Consider the following 20,769-nt stretch of genomic DNA (forward strand, 5'->3'; position numbering starts at 1 on the left):
AAAATTGCAGTTTCATCTTATCTGGTTAAGTGCTGCTCCTATATGTGGCCCTGTGGTAGTTTCTTGTCAATTATATGGCAGAACAGCGTTTCTTTTGACGGAAAAACTTTTTATTTTTATGGTAAAAAATGGAATAAAATGGCAATCTTAAACATGAAATCAACAGTGCAAATATCTTTTTTTACCATAAAATCTAAAAAAGCACAAAATGACTTCTTGCAATTAATGTTGGTCTGCTGTTCTTGCACTGAAAACAAAAGAAATCACAGTAAGTGGTTATTTTTCATTTGCTTCAAACCTTTTGTATTCCTATTTATACTGTTATACATGCATTTGAGCATGAAATATGTTTTTTGGTCACTTTGATACTGCCTCCAGCGGCCCCCAGGTAGTACTGTGTCTTTTTTTGGTCATTTTGTGTCTTTTTTAAGTAATTTCTTTTTTTTCTGTCATTTTGTGTCTTTTTGGGGTAAGTAAGTTACTGCACTGTAAACAAATAGACACAAAATAAACAAATAGACACAAAAAAGACACAAAATGAATAAAAAAGACACAAAATGACAAAAAAGACTCAAAATTAACCAAAAAAAACCCCAAATGAACAAAAAAAGACACAAAAAAGACACAAAATGAACAAAAAAAGACACAAAATGAACAAAAAGACAAAAACACGCAAAAAATTCCCCCCAATGTTTTTGAGCATGAAATATGTTAAGTCACTGCACTGTAAACATATTTAAAATTGCAGTTTCATCTTATCTGATTAAGTACACGCTCCTATATGTGGCCCTGTGGTAGTGTTGAGGCCCCCTGCAGCATTTAAGTCGCCCATCCATGACATAAGGTCTTCAAAGCTCATTCATAACAGCTGAAAGATGCACAAACGTGCGTGTGATACTTTGCATGTGTATCTGAGTCATCGTGGGAATGAACCTGCCTCTTAATTTTACTGTATGAAAACAATGTTGTAGAACTGCTGTGTCATGGTGATACGGAGCCTTTTTACGAGACAGCACGACCTTTTATAGCAGCGACCGACGACCTGGAAATGCCACGAAGCTGTTTTCAGCCACATGCGTATATTTAAATGTCACACAATTGCCACTTAACTGCCACATTGTGCTAAAAGGTTTAAGAGTCATGTGACGAGCAAATACTTACCCTCCATGACGCCTTTCTTCTCGATAGAATCTGAGAATTGCATAACCGGCCTTCGCTCCAGTTATGTTGTGTGTTTACATTCCTGCTCGGGGTCGAGCTGCAAGTAGAAAAATAATGCATGGCTAAAGTTTTAATAATACAAGTGGCCGGTGCAGTTATGCAATACAGAGGGCCCTTTGTGCAGGATCGTTTGTGATTATGCAACATGATCTGTTTTTCTATTCACGGTGCACAACCAAGTGAGTTTTTCTAGTGTTTATTGTTCCATTCTTTCTCCGTATGAGCACAACGGCTCCATAACAACTGCAGGGCATGAACAATGATACATAAATCTTTCAGTGGGAGAATAAACTATGAAAAGAGTAAGAGTTCAATGTGCTGTACCAGCCAAGCCACCAAACATCAGCACAACAACATATCAGAGGTCATTTCTCTTTCTTTATTGTGAAACATACCATCCAATAAGCTGTGCCAACAGCAATAAGTCAACCAACTCGTGGTAGAACATACTTTATATCAATCATTTTGGATTTTTAGAACCAAGTGTGAGAAAGAAACAAACAACACAAAGCCAAAAGAGAGAGAGAGAGAGAACAAAAAGGAGCTCCAAATATCTTTTCCGAGTGTTCACTAGAATTACTTGCAGCTTCTGATGCGTAAAAAAGCATCTTTGTAATTGTTTTTGAACAAATTAAACGTCAATAAATATGCTTCATTATCATAGCATTGTTAGCATTCTCACTGGTTTTTGCATTAAACGTGCGTAGAAGGCAATTTAGACTCAAATGTAGGTTACATCCAACAGCTTTGACATTTGAACTTTCAGCAGCATAATCAAAACAGCCTCATTGGATCACATGTAACAGTGTACAAAGGCAGCCTTACAACTCACATTTAATCCGTCTGTAACGCACTCATTAATGACCCTGTAGCTTTTTTTTCCTCAAGCAAATAGCAGTAACGTGTTTTTCACATCATAAAGTGAGCTTCAAAAGCAACATGAGATGATTATCGCTAATCTGTGAGACTTTAGGAGACGTCTAATGAGACTAGCATGAGTATTGTTTTAAAGTAACTCCAGCAACGTGTGAGGTCAGAAATAATAAATCAAGTAGGGCCGGGACTTTAACGCGTTAATTAAGAGGAATTAATGACACAAAAATTAACGCGTTAAAAATTTTTAATCGCACTTATTTTTGCACCGCGGAACGTTTCTCACTGGATGAGTTTCAGGCGGACCAATTATACTGGAGCACCAACTAGCGTTGATGAGTTGAGACAACAACAAACCACAGTGAACATGAAGGAAGAAGCTGATGAGACCTTTGGTTGGCCCCGTGGATGATGGGACATTTAGTTACTAAAAACCAACGGATGGAAGCGTCCATAAGAGCATGGTTGTGTTGCTAGGCAACAAGGAATTCACATATCACCATAGCAGCACATCCAGCCTCAAGTATCACCTCAATGCTAAACATATAGCAGCTAGCGGCTAGTGTGGTAGCTAGCGTGCAGCTAGTGTGGTAGCTAGCGTGGTTGCTAGCGTGGACGCTAGTGTGGCAGCTAGCGTGGACGCTTGTGTGGTAGCTAGCATGGACTAGCAAAAACGGCAAAAATTGCACTGGTCTGTTGGACTTGAACAAAAATAAACAATATTTTTGTTGCTTAAGCTTATGTATTCAGTCAACGGTATACTAAAAATCCATGTGAAAAAAATTACTTCTCACTGTTCTCAGGTCAAATATTTATATGCGATTAAAATGTGATTAATTTCGATTAATCAATTACAAAGCGAGTCCCGGCCCTAAAATCAAGACCTCATTATGGTTGGAATCAATACGTCTTCTTAACTGTAACGGATCTTTAAGATGTCACTTTTTTCCCGTAACTGTGTGCTTAAGGTGAAATGTGCAACATAGATCAGGTAAGTCAACAGAATGTTGACTTACAGCTTAGTTGCATCTCGATGAAAAAACAATAACCGGACAAAAGAAGAAAAAAAAACGGGATGTTTCTTTAAGATATTGACACAGCCAGTACTGTGTTTACATTGTATTCGGACACACCTGCTTTTAAAGTAGCATGTAATGGCTTATGATGTTTTATAAAGCCACAAACAAAGAAAACGTGTAACAACTTACGCCAATTCATTATCCTCATTCTGGCAATAAGATATAAAGACCTAACAGCTGTTTTTTTCCCACTTGTAATGGAACAAACCGACGTATGAAAATGTAATTAAGTGCTTTTCAATTTGATCTTTGATCACCATGTACTCAACAACATCCTCTCTACCTTCTATCAGGACCAAAATAAGTGATATTATTCATACAAAATATGTATAAACCATCATACATCTCAGGTTATACGTTTGGTACAGGTATCAAACAACAGCAGAAGTTTCCCATTAAAGGGACACTTTGTATTTTTTTTTTTGCAGTGAGGTTGCAAGAGCTACTTATCCACAGTTAGTGTATTATCTACAGTAGATGGCAGTTGGCGGACTCCCAGCAGGCAGAAGTTAGATAAGAAATGTACTGTTGTAACAGGAGCAGCAGCAAAACTTATTTTAGACTCCTAACTAACTTATGAAACCCATTTCACTTCACATGTTTGCTATATTTAGAATATTTTCACTGCTTTACTTGTCATTAGACGGCCCTTTTTTAAGTTCTCTGTGTAACAGAGTCAAAAATGTACTTTGTCATTGTGAAATTAAGCTTTTATTTAATTATTATGTTGTGGATTTGTGAATTTTATCCTAATTTTATGTTTTTATTTACCGTTATTTTCTTATTTTCATTTTTTTCCCCTGAAATGTCGGGGGTTTTTTTGCACTTTGTCTAGTGTTTTCACTGTAAATTAAGTTGTTTATGTTAACCTGTCATATATATATTATATACTGTCGATATATTGTATTTAGGGCCGGGACTTTAACGCGTTAATCAAGATTAATTAATTACACAAAAATTAACGCGTTAAAAAAATCGATGCATTTTAATCGCACTTATTTTTGCACCGTGGAACGTTTCTCACTGGATGAGTTTCAGGAGGACCGATTATACTGGAGCACCAACTAGCGTTGAGTTCAGACAACAACACACCTTTTTTTTTACTTAAAAAACCAAAGTATTCTAGTTTACAGAAGGTCTACCTACCTATAGGCTACCTGGATTTATGAAATGTACTATATTTCTAAATATGCTATTGCTACACTTAATGGCAAAAATCGCACTGGTCTGTTGGACTTGAACAAAAATAAACAATATTTTTGTTGCTTAAGCTTATGTATTCAGTCATTATTCAATGGTATACTAAAAATCCATGTGAAAAAAATTACTTCTCACTGTTCTCAGGTCAAATATTTATATGCGATTAAAATGCGATTAAAATGCGATTAATTAATTACAAAGCCTCTAATTAATTAGATTAATTTTTTTAATCGAGTCCCGGCCTTAATTGTATTGTCACACAGATGTTTTGGGCGGTTCAACTGTTAATATTAGTTCAGCAGAAGTTTTTATTTAGTTCTTTTGGCGCCTGTTTTTACTACGGCAGGTCGTCTGGTCATGTGACTCACATACATTTCTGCATTTAGCTGAATGCTGTTTTTTTTAAATATGTTTAGGGAGCAGAGGTGCACTGCAGGAATAAACAGTAAAAACTAGGGTTGTCAAAAATATCAATACTCAAAAAAGTATCGATACTAAAACGTATCTGGATACGATACTCATTTTCAAAAGTATCGAGTATCTGAAGCTTGTTATCATAGTTGCAGTTTCTTTTTGCACAACTGTTTTTATTATAAATATTTAACCTGTGGTTCTGTTAATTTTTACATGTTGCATTTTTCTTGTTAATAAAAATATTCCTGTTAAATTTTGGGGTCTTTGTTTTTATCCTTGTGGTATCGAAAATGGTTTCAAGTATCAAATATTTCTCTGAGTATCGGTATCGAGTTGGAAATGTTAGTATCGTGACAACCCTACTTCAAAGTCACCAGATTCCATTGACAAAACCGGTAATTTTACCTTGCATAACAAGGGAGTTGCTGCTCGACTGCTACCTTAATGTTTAATTGTTTGTGGTATTGTATAACTCCAGCAACGCTCTTACATGTTCTGCAAGATAAAACTACAGATTTTGTAAATGGAGACGAGAACGTTTTAAACTTAAACAGGCCTGTCTGACAGCGAGGTAAAGCAGTGAAAATATTGATAGATTAATTATAAACTTGCCTTGCCTTGATAAATGCCTTTAAAAAATCTTTTATCCCCAACGCTACTCACTTTTTGGTAAATTATTGAATTTAATGTTGTAGTTTTTTTCTTATAACTGCCAGAGATTCTAGATTCTAATTGTTACTCTGTATGCTTTTACTATGTATGTGAATTGTTTCCTGTTTGAGGACCCCAGGAAGAATAACCATTACTCCCACAACAGAGTGATGGCTAATGGGGATCCTGATAAATAAACAAACATAAACTCGCCTGCTGAACTCAACATAAGTGACTTTACTTACTAACTTTTAACTGCTCTTAATTGTTGTTTTTCTTTTCTTATTCTATGTTTTAACTGCATTCTCAACTGCTGCATGTTTTTAATGAAATTCTGTATCTTTACGGTGAGCCGAAGGCAAATTTCCACCATAGTGGATAATAAAGATTTATTGTATTGTATTGTATTGTAGTATTGTATTGTACTGTAGTATTGTATTGTACTGTAGTATTGTATTGTAGTATTGTATTAAAATGTATTTTGCTGCTGCCTTCATCCACAGCTTAGCTTAGCTTAGCTTAGCATAGCGACTAGCATCTACTGTAGGTAACACATTGACTATAAATTAATAAAAATCTCATACAACTCGACTCCAAATGATCCAAACTATCCCTTTTCGAGCTCCATATGACAAATAAACAGGTATTTTTTAAGTGGAACGCATCCACCTGAATGCATTCGCTCAAATCCTCGAGGGCACTTTCTTGGCTACGTCACAGAGGAGTTACAGTATAAAACATTATAAGAAACATATTGAATTTGAATGATAAATTATAAATTTCCACATATACAAAATTCTGATGTTTTTACATATTTACATATCAACAGGAATCCATCCAGCCAGCTGGTCCACTGACTGGTAAGGTTGTTTTTGTTTTTTTTAGAAAGAAACATATTCCTTGAAGGTGACGGTGAGACTGTTTGTCGTGATGTCAGTGATTATGATATTTCCCATAAAAGGGGAGATTTTCTTTACAGGTGCTTCTTTAGATATCTCTGTGGGTTTCTGCGTGTCTTCGACCACAACAGGAGGTGTGTTTATAACAACAGCAGGCTCCGGTTCAGGTTGTATTTCTGCTTCTACCTGTTTCTTAGTCTTTGGGCAGCTCAGATCCATCGGCTCCTCTTGGCTGCCGGAGTCCACCGCCTCATATGTGAGCGTGTTGCTGTGGCGCGGGCCGCTACAATGGAGGTCCATCGGTTTGTCCTGAGGCGGAGACGTGGCGACCACAGCGCCGCCGGGGACGCTGAAACTTCTGGACGTCAGGTAGGTTTTGGAGACGACGCTCCTGTCCTCTGGAACCGGATCTGACAGCTTCCGTTTACGGTCGTTGGGAAAAGACGGAATCCGGATCTGGTCGATGGACGTCGGAGTCGGGATGTTTGTGTCGCCGGACCAGGACGTGAGCGGCGAGCTGGCGGTCAGCTGCAGCGGCAAATCATCCGGTAAATCGGCCTGGCCCCGAGCCACCTCCGTGTTGTACTCCTCTGCCGTGCTCGGCGACGGTTTGGAGAAGTGTCTGTCTTTTTGGGAACATTTGATGGGATGCTCCGCGGCCGGGAGCGAGGCGCCGTTGCAGAGCTCTTTGGGGATCCCGTTCTCCGGGTGCTCCGTCATTTTGGCCGTGTGCGCTGGATTGTTCTCCGACGTTTTAACAGTTTGGGGTTTCGTTTCTCCCGACGGCTCCCCGTGTTTACCCTTCGCCCCGTGCACCTTGTTGCCGTCCATGTATTTGCTCATGACGATAACGATCCGCCCGTTCTTGTTCTTGTTTTTGATTATCTTCATTTTGCTGCTGATCGCGCCCGGCAGCGTCACGTGCTTAGCGTTAGCTTTGTGGTTAGCGTGTTCGCTCTCAGCGTCTTTAGCGGCCGGTTTCCTCACCTCCACCGTCAACTCTTTCACTTTGCTCAAGCAGCCGGTGTCTTTGTCTCGGACCCATTTCTGCTGCAGGGCCAGCGGTAAGTTCCAGCCGGGATTTGCCGGTTTTCCGATCTGCTCCTGGACTTTGACGACCTCTTTGAGGCGGGACGCCGGCGCGTCGTACATGTTGGGGTCGGGCTCGTAGTGGTGGTGCTTCTTGCTGTTGAGCTGGTAGATGAACTTCTTCTTGCCGTTGGACGGCTGGTCGGCGGGGAGCTCCTGGCTGCTGGGCTGGTACTGGTGGTGCTTCTTGCTGTTGAGCTGGTACTGTTGGGGCTGGGGTCTCTGCAGCGGGGCCAGGTCCGACTTGATCGGGCTCGTCTCCACATCCTGAGACGGCTCCTCAAATCCTGCAGGGATACTGGATCTTCTGGCAAATGAGGGGACCTGGACGAAAAAGAGACAAGACAACAAGTTCAATATTTCACCTTGTTTACACCAAAAATGTTACTGTCAAGTCAAGAATACGATGATTATTTTTATATTTTATGATGGGTTATTGTCTTCTCCAGAGCCATAGGAGCTAGTATAAAACAAGCAAAACAAAAAAAACAACAAACTAAATTACTTAAAAAAGAAACAAAATGGCCGAAGAAAGACACAAAATGACCAAAAAATACACAAAATTACTAAAAGAAAGACACAAAATTATTTTAAAAAGACACAAAATTACCAAAAAAAGACTAAATGACAGAAAAAAACTAAATTACTTAATAAAGACACAAAATTACTAAAAAAAACAAAATGACTGAAAAAAACTCCAGATTACTTAAAAAACAAAATGACCAAAAAAGACACAAAATTATAAAAAAAAATACACAATATGACCCAGAAAAGACACAAAATGACCAAAAAATACACAAAATTACTAAAAAAAAAAGACACAAAATCAGCAAAAAAAAAGACACAGAATTACTAAAAAAAGACACAAAATTACCCAAAAAAAGACACAGAATTACCAAAAATGACACAAAATTATTTAAAAAATACACAAAATTACCAAATAAAGACACAAAATTACCAAAAACAGTAATTAAAGGGACCTTCCACACACAACACAGTAAAGTGCCATTCATATAAAACTCACATTAAACTTTCATATCAAGGTGGGGGCCACAAAATATCGTCACGAGTGGTTTACAGGAATCCTATCATAAATGTAAATCCAATCGGTCCTCAGTCTGAGACCACCCTCCCCCCCTCCTGTACAGACTGACCCTCCGGCCGTCAGAGGGGCGCTGCAGCGGAACGACCACGACGCTTCGGCTGTGACCTCGGGTCAGACAAGTGCCACCAGACATGTCACGCTTTATCCCAGATTGCTAGCCACGTGTGACTCTGGCAGAGTGGTATGCCTCTCAAGGAGTGACACTGCATAGCAATCAGCTTTGACTCTCCAAATATATAATCACATTTGGCTCAGAATACGGACCAGGCCGAGATAGTCCAAGCATGACACGAGTGCTACTTTCAGACATCTATTTTTGACTTTTTGCAAACAGGGAAATGAAAAAAACAACATGATTCTTGTACAAATGCATTGCAATAATAAGCCTTCTCGGAACTGCTTTGCATATGAAGCTATTTAGCATAAAGAAATAATGAACATGCAGATAAAACGAGTGCACTCGAGCAGCGTGTTGCGTAACCTCAGGCAACAAACCCTGTTTCATGATGAGTGTGCAGACAAATCCAGCTGTAGAACCTCATCCTCTCTCTCAAAGACATCTATTAATAACCACGATCATAATGACTGCCGCTCTAAAACACCTGGCAGGGCCCTCCTCTGTTTCAGGCCTCTCACAGGACACAGGCAGGACACTTCAGCAGAGACTATCTAGACCAGGGGTCTCAAACTGAAATTACCTGGGGGACGCTGGAGGCAGTATCAAAATGACCAAAACAAGACACAAAATTACTAAAAAAAGACATAAAATGACCAAAAAAAGACACAAAATTACAAAAAAGACACAAAATTACTAAAAAAAAAGAGACAAAATTATTAAAAAAGATACAAGATGACCAAAAAAGGCACAAAATTACAAAAAAGACACACAATTACAAAAAAAAGACACAAAAAGACCAAAAAATGCACAGAATTACCAAAAAAGACACAAAATTATTAAAAAAAAAGACACAAAATGACCCCAAAAAGACATGAAATGACCAAAAAAAGAATCAAAATTACTAAAAAGAAATACAATTATAAAAAAACACAAAATTATTAAAAAGACACAAAATTACCAAAAAAAGTCATTAGAGGGGCCTTCCACACACAACACGGTAAAGTGCCATTCATATAAAACTTTCATATCAAGGTGGGGGCCACAAAATATCGTCACAAGGGCCGCAATTGGCCCGAGGGCCGCGAGTTTGACACCCATGCTGTAGACTGTGATGAGCTGTAAGTGATGAATAATTACCTGGAGTAAAAGATGTTTTGGTTTGGGGCCCCGTTTGCGATATCCCATCAGCTGCTCCTGTCTCTCTCTGCAGAAAAAAAACAAAAGATAATAATTACATTTCCTTCCCCCATGTTTACCTTCTGTACACAACATCTCATTCAACTGACAGTGTTTCACCTTAAATCCTTATTACAACACATAGAGAATTACATTAGTGACATTTGGAGTGTTGGTTTTTTTTCTTCTTCTACCTATTCAAGGTCAAAAGTGGAATTCAGATTTGGAGGACTAATGAATACCCACATGTGACCTGCTGCAAAGCATTATGGTCCTTATTTGCATAGCTCTCCATGGTAATCGGCCCATTCCATATTCTCATTATCCAGGAGAAATTCAATTAAGGCTTCAGCAGGGAAAATCTCTCCTTGTCTTTCAAACATCCTCCCTCCTGCAGCACGCCCTTCTTTCTACACTCCATCTCTAATTAGGGTCATGAGGCAGGGATGAAATGGGATAAATGCAACATTGTGGAGCACTTCTGCAGAACATGCTGCTGTTGAAAGCATGCAAACCACTATGTCTTGTGCAAAAAAAACGACGCCCACACTCTGCAAATGCAGGGTGATGAGTATCTGACTAATAACAAACATCACATGGAAGTGTTTTTACAGAGGGCGGAGAGAGGGAAACGTGTTATTGTTTTACTGACTAGACCGAGCTCTGGGGTTTGTCTGTGAAATATCGCTCCCTGAAATAAACCTTGACTCATCATTGGCTCATAAATAACCAGCGGTGGGTGAAGGCCGGCTGCTCCAGCAGGCATGCGTAGAGCCAGCCAGCCTATTGTTGGCCCTTTTGCTACAGATGTTCAAACTATCAGAGCTGCCAGAAAATTGCAACAATAAACAGTCTACGTTTTAATGCTATAATGTGTGCGATTTTCAAACAGCGTCCAACGGGGTGACCCCTATTCACAGAAGATTTGGCAATTACAGCCTCCCTTGTCGGATCCCCTCCCCCATCCTCTGGGAGCAGGAGAGGAATCCACACACACAGACAGCCAGCAAGCCAGCCAGCAAGCCAGCCGGGCAAGCAGGCAGGCAGGCAGGCAGGCAGGCAGGCAGGCTGCAGGGGAATATGAGAGCGCTACACTGGAAACGCTGCGTGTCAATTAGCCTTTTCAGAAATGCGAATTCCTTTCCCCAGCCATCGTGTCTGTAGCCAGTCCCACGAGCGGCCTGTTGGCCCACAGAGACGACATCTCTCAGGCCTCACGGGTCCACAGGAGATGTTGCTGTGCACGCGCCGCAGACAACATGACCAAAAAATACACAAAATTACAAAAAAAGACACAAAAATTATTTAAAAAAGATACAAAATGACCCAAAAAAGATACAAAATGACCAAAAAGAGACACAAAATTACTTTAAAATAAACAACACAAAATGACAGAAAAAACTAAATTACTTCAAAAAGACACAAAATTACTAAAAAAAAAAAAAAAAGAACCTAAATGACCAAAAAAGACACAAAAATGTAAAAAAAGATACAAAATGACCCAAAAAAGACAGAATGACCAAAAACTACACAGAATTACCAAAAAAGACACAAACTTATGAAAAAAGACACAAAATGACCAAAAAATACATAGAATTATGAAAAGAGACACAAAATGACCAAAAAAGACACAAAATTACTAGAAAAAGACACAAAATGACCAAAAAAAAGACACAAAATTACTAAAAAAGACACAAAATTATTAGAAAAGACACAAAAATTAGTTAAAAAAGATAAAAAATGACCCAAAAAAGACACAAAATTATTTAAAAAAGACACAAAATTACCAAAAAAGACACAAAATTACCAAAAGAAGTAATTAAAGGGACCTTCCACAGACAACACGGTAAAGTGCCATTCATATAAAACTCACATTAAACTTTCATATCAAGGTGGGGGCCACAAAATATCGTCACGAGGGCTGCAATTGGCCCGCGGCAGGCTGCAGGGGAATATGAGCGTGGTACACTGGAAACGCTGCGTGTCAATTAGCCTTTTCAGAAATACGAATTCCACAGAGAGACGATATCTCACAGGCCTCACGGGTCCAGAGAAGATGTTGTTGTGCACGTGCTGCAGGGCTAAATGACAGCAGCATTCATATTCATTACCATCCCCGACCTCTGACCTCTGAGACTGACATTGATGTGTTTCTGATTGTCTTACAGGCCTCCTGTTGACCCGAGCAGGATGAAGATTCATGCATCCAGGGTGAGATGTTCTGTTTCCACAACATTAAAAAGCAAAATAAAGGCGGCAGGTGGAAGTGATGTGTCAAAACAACACACGCTACCAATGGGTTTGTATGGTTTCTTTATAAAAAACTACCAAAATGGTCGCTGTTTTTATCAAAATGACTTGGTTATGGTTAGGAAAAAAGATTGGACTTCAAATAACAGAATTATTGGACACAGTAAAGAATTTTACAATGGGGAAAATGGTTGCTGTTTTTAACAATGTTACTTGGTTTTGGTTAGGAAAAAAGAACAAGATTAGACTTGAAAATAACAGAATTACTGGACGCAGTAAGGAATTTTACAATGGGGAAAAATTGTCGCTGTTTTTAAAAAAATTACTTGGTTTTGGTTAGGAAAAAGAACAAAATTGGACTTAAAATAACAGAATTACTGGATGCAGTAAAGAATTTTACAATGGGGAAAAACGGTTGCTGTTTTTAACAAAATTACTTGGTTATGATTCGGAAAAAATAACAAGATTGGACTTCAAATTACAGAATTACTGGATGCAGTAAAGAATTTTACAATGGGGAAAATGGTTGCTGTTTTTAACAAAGTTACTTGGTTATGGTTAGGAAAAAAGACCAAGATTGAGCTTAAAATAACAGAATTACTGGACACAGTAGAGAGTTTTACAATGGGACATGAGCACTGGTCCTCTTAATTAATCTGCTGTCTGTATGCTACGTTAACGGATACAATTTTGTGTATTCACTACGAAATCAGTGCATTACTTTTTGTGAGAACTGCATGGTCGAAATCTGGAAATTGGAATCTGCCTGTTATGAGATCTCAGACTGGTTTAGTGATGAGATCCCATCATGCAACAGCTTGGTCTCCTCAAGAAACCACAACAAACTGCTGCATGTGCTTTTAGGGCTCAGGCTCTGGGGTGCAGCTGCTAATTCAGCACCTGTCCAGCTAAAGCTTTGCAGTTGCGAATTAGTAAAAAAAAAGAAAAAGTGATCAAATATTTGTTGTTTGATCCGCATAGTTTCATTTGCATTGGTCCATGGTTGCACCTTCTGGCAGAAGGAGGCAGCTACTTCAGTTTTCTCTGTGAAACTGGGTCACGGCATGTGTCATGCTCTTTGATTCCTGACGCAAAATCACGTAATAAGATGATAATTACCAAAAAAGACACAAAATTATTAAAAAAAGACACAAAATGACCCAAAAAAAGACACTAAAAAAGACAAAAAAATTACTAAAAAAGACACAAAATGATTTTAAAAAGACACAAAATTACCAAAACAAGACACAGAATTGCCAAAAAGACACAAAATTATTAAAAAAGACACAAAATTATTTAAAAAAGACACAAAATTACCAAAAAAAGTAATTCATTTGACTTCAGCAGCCCGTGGCCTAGACATTAGGAATCGGGGTTGTAACTGGAGAGTTGCCTGTTCGAATCCCAGTACTGACAGGTCTAGTACTGAAGTGCCTTGAGCAAGGCACCTAACCCCCCCTGCTGCCCACTGCTCCTTGCATGTTGTGTTCACTTGTGTGTAAAAAAGGATGGTTTAAATGCAGAGGTTGAATTTCCCTATTGTGGGATTAATAAAGTAATTAATCTGAATCAAATCTGAAATCTTCAGTTTTCTCTGCGAAACTGGGTCACGGCTTGTGTCATGCTCTTTGATTCCTGACGCAAAATCACCTAATAAGATGATAATTTGTCACAATTTACATTACATCCGTGCTATTTCCGCTTCTTCCCATTAGTGTGATTTAGGAATTCTCTCTACCACATCTCCAGCCTTTTCCCCAGGAGACAGTCCTGTGGGGAGGAGGAGGAGGAGGAGGAGGAAGAGGAGGAGGAGGGGTGGGGTGGGTGGGGGGGTCAGCGCTAGAGTTACTGGAGCGCCCCTCCTCCCATGCCCATATATGGTCATGACTGAACTGTGGAGGCTGCGCGGCCTCGTCCGAAGTCCACATCTCTCTCACCTGTGTTGAAACGCGACGAGGAGACGCGGGTCAAGGATGTTTTCCTCTGGTTCCCATGTGTTGTATCTGCAGGGGAGGAGAGGGCAACTGTCACTGAGCTGTCACGTGCAGACTTCCTTTTTCTAACTGACACATACACACACACAGGCCTCTACTCCTCACACACACACACACACACATTCCCACATCTTCACCATTACTGTACAGTCAGTGCAGAGTGGACATGTATCCAATTGCACATGCAAAACACATGTTTTTGCAGAAAAAACCGCACTTTGGTTTGAATTTGCAGCGGCCGATCGGCCGATCAGCCGATCAGTGCACATTCCCGCTGCAGCAAATCACCCATGAGGACATGCAACTGCAGAGCCAAAATGTCAAACACAAACTGTGTGTATGAGCTCTCCAAACGGTCCTCCAGCACCAACATACAGTCGGCCATTTTAGCACCACTGTCTCGTAAATTCGCTGGCAGAGCAGAAATAATTAAAACGGGATTACATGGCTGTGCCTACCCCCTTCCCTCGCATAAATTAGTGAAGGCATCCGCGGATACACTGAAACACATACCGAGCGCGCTCTCCCAGTTTACACACACACACACTCGTCCACAAACAAGCACACGCACCGTGCGCGCACGCCCTTGATGGGTGGCATTTTGAAGTAACACTTGATTTTCTTGCAAAATGATGCATTTCCCCACTGCGGTTGCGAAACGATTGCATTGAGACTTACTTGGGAGACCAGCCTCGCCACTTGACCAGGTACTCGATCTTTCCCTGTGATGTTGGAAAAGCAGAGAAAAAAATGGTCAGGCTCATGTCAAACGCAATATTTCAACGTCCTGCGCGCGTTTGCAGACCCGCTCCCCTCTCTGTTACCTTGCGGATGCGCTTCTTTTCGATGCCCTCCACCGCAAAGACGTGCTCTCCGGCGGCGGGGAGCTCCATTCTCGCCTGAATCCGATCGCAGGGGGACGAGAGAGAGGGGGGGACTAGGTGAAATGTTGGCTACGCACCGTCGATGTGCCTTCCGTTCGGTGCGTGCTGTGCGCGCTTGGTAGTTTTCCAGTTGTATCCAAATCCGACTGTATTCCCTCCACCTCTCCTCCTCTCTCTCTCTCTCGCTCGCTCTCTCTCTCCTTTGCACACTCCACAGTGCTGGCTATGAGCACACAGATATCCACAGTAGTGCGGCTGCGAGCAGCTCTTTTCGTGCAATAGCTTCAGCTCGGTGCATGACGTCAGGAGGGGAGGGGGAGGTGGAGACCTTGCACAGAGGTTGGGGTTTATCCCGTGCGTACTGGACTGCGGGAGGGATATCTGGAAATTCAAATCAATCACTACCTAACTGTTAGAGCACGTGTGCATATATAATATCTACTTATACGAGTGTTTATTTGATATGAATTCTCATCCAACATATGTCCTAATCACATGAGAAAATACTTTATGTTCTTTAGTTTCATCCAGTCAAGAGTGAGTGTTAATTTACAGTAAATGCATTTATAAAAAGGAGTATTCAAATCCGCACACATGCTCTGTTATGTGCATATGCAGTGGCACAGAACACAGCTGCACCCAAGGGAGTTGGCTTTTTTTTTTTTTTAACTCCAATCTTTCTCCACGTCAGTCAAATCAGATTGACCACGACACTTGCATAATAAATAAAATGCAAACAAACAAAATCCCCCAAGCCTGGAAGGTGACAACAGTATCACCACAGCTTGTTTATCACTATCTGACGCACTGATGAAACACAAGTTCCCCTTTTTTTGTTATATAAAAAAAAAGATCCGATCCCCTTAAAGCAGCACAGCTATATGTAGTGAATGTACAGGGAGACTTCGATCTGCTGACAGCGCCCTGCAAATATAGGTCACACACACTCACACAGACACACTCTGATCGTCAAACCAGTGCCATGTCCTCTGGGCTCAACTGCCATTAATTTGACACACAGCAGAGGGTTGCTGTGCAGCCTTCAGCCTGTACCTGTGGCAACTTTCTAATGGTGCCAGAGCGCTTTTCAAATCATCACCCCAGCCTGTTATCGCCTGTTATAACGCTTGTCTATCTGCATCTTGACAGTTTAAATCCAAAAGCATAAACCACACCACCAGTGAGTGTGTACTGTGTGCTGTAAATGTCATCCGCATTAAGTCACTGGATTTATGGCAACTTAATTGGAAACATGAGAGAAAACGCGCGGCCGTGCCTTTAAATGCCTCTTTTTGTGCGTAAATTGGGGTTTTGGGGCGCATGATTGTCCCCAAAAAAGCGCATTTCGTTGGAAAACACGGCGCCGATTGCACCAAAAGACACTGAAAGAGGATAAAACCCGACGCTTTTCTTGCTCTAAAAATAATTCAGCAGCACAAGGGTTAAAATGAAGCCTCTAAGCAGAGCGGCAGCGGCCAGCCTATTAAATACAGGCACGATATATCTCTGCCCTGCCATATAAGGCAATGGAGAAAAAGCGCCGAAATGTGGCGTTTTGCACTCATTAATTCCCGAGTTTCTGTAGTGATATGTGTGCACGAGGGGCTTTAGAGTCGCACATCGCAAACGTGCTCGATTAAAACTCTCGTCTTTTCGCCTTATTCCTGTTTTTCTCCTGCGCCCTTCAGCCGCGGCCAGGGAGCGCATACGCCCTGCTTCCCTAGCAACAGCATGAAAGGAGAGAGACGGAGAGCAGCACACACACACAGACACACACACACAGACACACACAAGACACACACAGAGGCAGAGAATATAAGTTTGTCACAAACAAACAGCCTCTTGATAAAAATGGCACCCTGTCGTTTCCTCAAACGTGATTGTGTCCTTGAATAGATGTCATCTAATCGAAATGCATATTGAGAAAAAAGCTCAGAGAGCGTTATAGAGCTAATTCTGGAGTTGGGAGGTATTCGCTGTCAGCTCTTGTTTACTCACCAGGTACCCAAAATACAAATTATGTATCATTTTGTGTGTTTGCGCTGACGGGAATGACGCCTGAAGTCTGCGTCAAGACGGAGATAATCATTTAGAAAATCCCGTGAGTCAGCCTGTCTGTCATCTGATCACATCTCCATTTCATATAAATATATTTGTTCTGCTTCAATAGTAATAATAATAAAACAAATCAATCAGCTGGAGGTGAAACAACGTCATGAACAGAAGCAGCAGATCGACTTAATTTACGCACAGGTTGCACATGAAACCATTCGTTGTTTAAAAATAATTTTTCGTCTGTGTGAAATGAGTTTTGCAGAGCAGCTTTTGTGCGTTTTGCAGAGAGATCCGGAGCCTCTGCTAATTACTGATCACCTTTGGAAGTTATCACAAGCCTTCCCTCTAATCTTATCTCCTTCTTTATAAATGTGAATATCTGAAATGATCCCACGTCTGCATGTGTGCGCTCTCAGGAATGCGCTCAGGTGAGCTCCAGTTCCTTTTGCACTTGTTCACCTGTTGTTGTGACATTCAAGATGTCGATTAAAAAGTCGCTGACTGGAAATCAACCTTTTTTTTCCCCTCCCCGAGAGGTTCGATCCCCGACAGTAACCTCTGCAGGCGTTTTTTTCTCCCTTTTTTTTTTTTTAAAGCCACGCAAACAGAAAGAAAAAGAAATTTAAAGGACGCTGATTAAAATCAAAACGTTGCCGATCAGCCGATTAGGTTGAGAAATACATGTGAAAACTGCTCGGTGACACATTTAAGCCTCAGATAAGGTTCTTTTAATTTTTTTTAAAGGAGCCATTTGCGGTGTTAAAATGCCCCAAAATGAACAACAAACACGGACATTCTGACTAGTTGTAAATCCTTATGTAAATTGTTTTTCTACTGCTCCATTAGCTCAAAGAAAAAAACAACTTATTTTTGTATTTGCTGAGCACATCAAGGTTAAACGAGCTGTTATCTTAAACATGGAGATAAAGTCAGGGTCAGCCTGTCTGACTTTTATCTCCCTTTTTTGAAGGGACTCTTTGCAAACAACCTCTGGTGTCCTTTTTATTTCACTTTGACTTTGTCATTACATGCTGGGAAAGAGAGAATTTAATTCTTTGAGGCAACTAGAAGCAGGAAATACAGTTTAAGACAACTTGTTCTGAGTTTAAAGGTGGGCTTGAGGGGTGTGAAACCTTCAGAGAGAAGGAAACATGCATGTAAGAATGTTTGTGGAGTGTATTTCTGTGGGTGTTAATGTGCCTTAGGAGGGCCGGGGTCGGGTTAAGTCCTGATCTCTGGTCCGGTCTCAGCAGGAAGCAAAGGGAGCTCAGCCCTTGTGATCTTTTCCTCCATTGCAACACCAATTTCTTTCGTCATTTTTCTGCAAAAAAGCACACAGCTTTAGGACTTAAACTGAACCCACGGCTCTTACTCTGGCTGTGTTTCTTGATTTCATCCTTGCTTGTGTTGTATTACAGTTTTTCTCGATTGCTAAGACACATTTCTTGAAAGCTGCTCTCCTTTTCTCTAAACTGGGAACACAAAACCCAGTTTTCAAGCTATACATTCACAAAACGTCAGTCTCTTCTTGCAACATCAAACTTTCACCTCAAAACAGTTCAATCTGTGCTCAGAACTGAACTATGTTGTCAAATCGTGCCCCGAGTCAATCGACATTAAAAACACTACTGAGCAGTCACTAAACACTACATAGAAAAATAGAAAACACACTGCTCAGGACATGAAGCTGGAGAAATACATGTTCATTGTTCACTGGAGGCTAAATGCATGTTGCAAAACAAAAAAAAACCTGTGCATTTAGCACAAAAAACAGAAATCTTGTGCAAATACATGCAGCACTTGTAAAAACAAGTAGAAATCTTGTGCAATCAGATTTCTATCCATCATAGGGCCTCACAAAGCAGCTCTCTGAACTGCCTTATATGTTCCCTCACATCATCAGCCACAAGTGGGATCAATTTTGAGTTGTTGTGTTCAAGTGGTGACACCTGTGCTTTAATTGTGTTTGACTTTTATCACCTGTGCTCCGCATTATGCAGCACGGTGCATCACAATGAAAATGTGTTTGCAAGTTTGTGTCTAAACAGGTGAAAAGTGCTTCTGGTTTTGCCAAAAGAGTGACTGATTCACCCAGTGGGTTCAGACAGTAGGGTTTAGTGTTTTAGCAATTGAGAAAAACTGTATTTTTTTTACTTTTGAGATGCAAAATGCACGTGACCAGTAAACATTTCTGCATGCTGCCTTGAACACTGTGTTGTCATTTTTTTGGTGTAGTGTGTAATGACTGCTCAGCAGTTTTTCTATTTTGACCAATGAGTTCAAGATGTGACAACATTGTTTGGTTTTGAGAACAGGTAGAACTATTTTGAGGCGATGGGATGGTTTTGCTAAAAGAATCAGAGGTTTTGTTTTGTGTTTAATTCTGAGAAAAGGACAGGAGGATTCAAAAAAATGTGTTTTAGCAATTGAGAAAAACTAATTGTGTTTGACTTTTGTCACCTGTGCTCACCATTATGCAGCACGGTGCATCACAGTGAAAATGTGTTGGCAAGTTTGTGTCTAAACAGGTGAAAAGTGCTTCTGGTTTTACCAAAAGAGTGATTCAATCAATCAGTGGGTTCAGGCAACTGAGCATTTGGTTCAGACAACAGGGTTTAGTGTTTTAGCTAAAGAGAAAAACTGTAACTCTCATTTGTACGTCGCTTTGGATAAAAGCGTCTGATAAATTGTAGAATTGTTCAGCTGGCTCGCTGGAGAAGCAATCCTCAAAATGGTGGCTCCAACTGGGGGAGCCAGAAAGGAGGCCTCCCCTCCTTGGCACCCAACCACCCACGGTGCCAGGAGTGCCAACTGAGGGAATGGAGAGATGAGGGGAAAGGAGGAGGAGGAGGAGGGAGGAGGCTGGGAAAGTGTGATTGATGCAGAGGGCAAGGAGCAGAAAAAGGTGTGGTGGGAAGAGGAAAAAGACGAGAGAGAGGAAAGAAAGAACGCGTCGGCCATCGCCAGGATTCATTCCTCTACAGAGAGAAAAGAGTTGATTGGTTTAAGGGACAGAATGCAAGGACAGGGTTTAGAGGAGGCGAAGGAGGAGGAGGAGGAGGAGGGGGGGGGGCATTACAAAAATGTTAAGAGGGCCCTACAGCCATTCTCACGGCGCTCAGCAGGCGGTCATTAAGCTCCACTATCAAACAGGCTGATGTAGCGAGGACATACAGGACATGAAACATAAATGCACACAAATACCAAGAAGACACGAGAATCGAGCTTCTGAAAGGAGGAAATTGGAAACTCAGTGGCTGGCGGACTGGAATAGAAGCTCTTTAATGTAAATAAATACGCCGTGTGATTACAGCAGGCTAATTATAATGTAACAAGTGTAACAATCCCTTTCCAGTGGCTGCATCCCATTCTGCTTCAGGTGCAAAAAAAGACACAAAATGACAGAAAAAAACTAAATTACTTAAAAAAGACACAAAATGACCAAAAAAAAAGACAAAATTACAAAAAAGACACAAAATTACTAAGAAAAAAGACACAAAATAACCAAAAAAGACACAAAATGACCAAAAAAAGACACAAAATGACCAAAAAGACACAAAATGACAAAAAGACACAAAATGACCAAAAAAAGACACAAAATTACAAAAAAAAGAAAGAAAAAATGACAGAAAAAACTAAATGACATTACACAAATTGACCAAAAAACGTGTAGAAGGAGAAAATTGGAAACTCAGTGGCTGGTCGACTGAAATAGAAGCTCCTTAATGTAAATAAATACGCCGTGTGATTACAACAGGCTA

General features: G+C 40.5%; 1 protein-coding gene across 1 annotated transcript; it reads right to left on the bottom strand.

The window, feature by feature from the left end:
• Nucleotides 1-1,579: 1,579 nt before the first annotated feature.
• cbx4 (chromobox homolog 4 (Pc class homolog, Drosophila)) lies at nucleotides 1,580-15,126 on the bottom strand. The gene is made up of 5 exons (XM_059348026.1): nucleotides 14,894-15,126; nucleotides 14,748-14,791; nucleotides 14,013-14,078; nucleotides 9,787-9,853; nucleotides 1,580-7,750 (listed from the first exon to the last, which is right to left on the bottom strand). Exons 1-5 carry the CDS (start codon nucleotides 14,960-14,962, stop codon nucleotides 6,320-6,322), a joined length of 1,677 nt encoding a protein of 558 aa, XP_059204009.1. The 5' UTR covers nucleotides 14,963-15,126; the 3' UTR covers nucleotides 1,580-6,319.
• Nucleotides 15,127-20,769: the final 5,643 nt, after the last annotated feature.

The sequence above is a fragment of the Centropristis striata genome, chromosome 13 (genome assembly GCF_030273125.1).
Source record: "Centropristis striata isolate RG_2023a ecotype Rhode Island chromosome 13, C.striata_1.0, whole genome shotgun sequence".
Classification (NCBI taxonomy): domain Eukaryota; kingdom Metazoa; phylum Chordata; class Actinopteri; order Perciformes; family Serranidae; genus Centropristis; species Centropristis striata.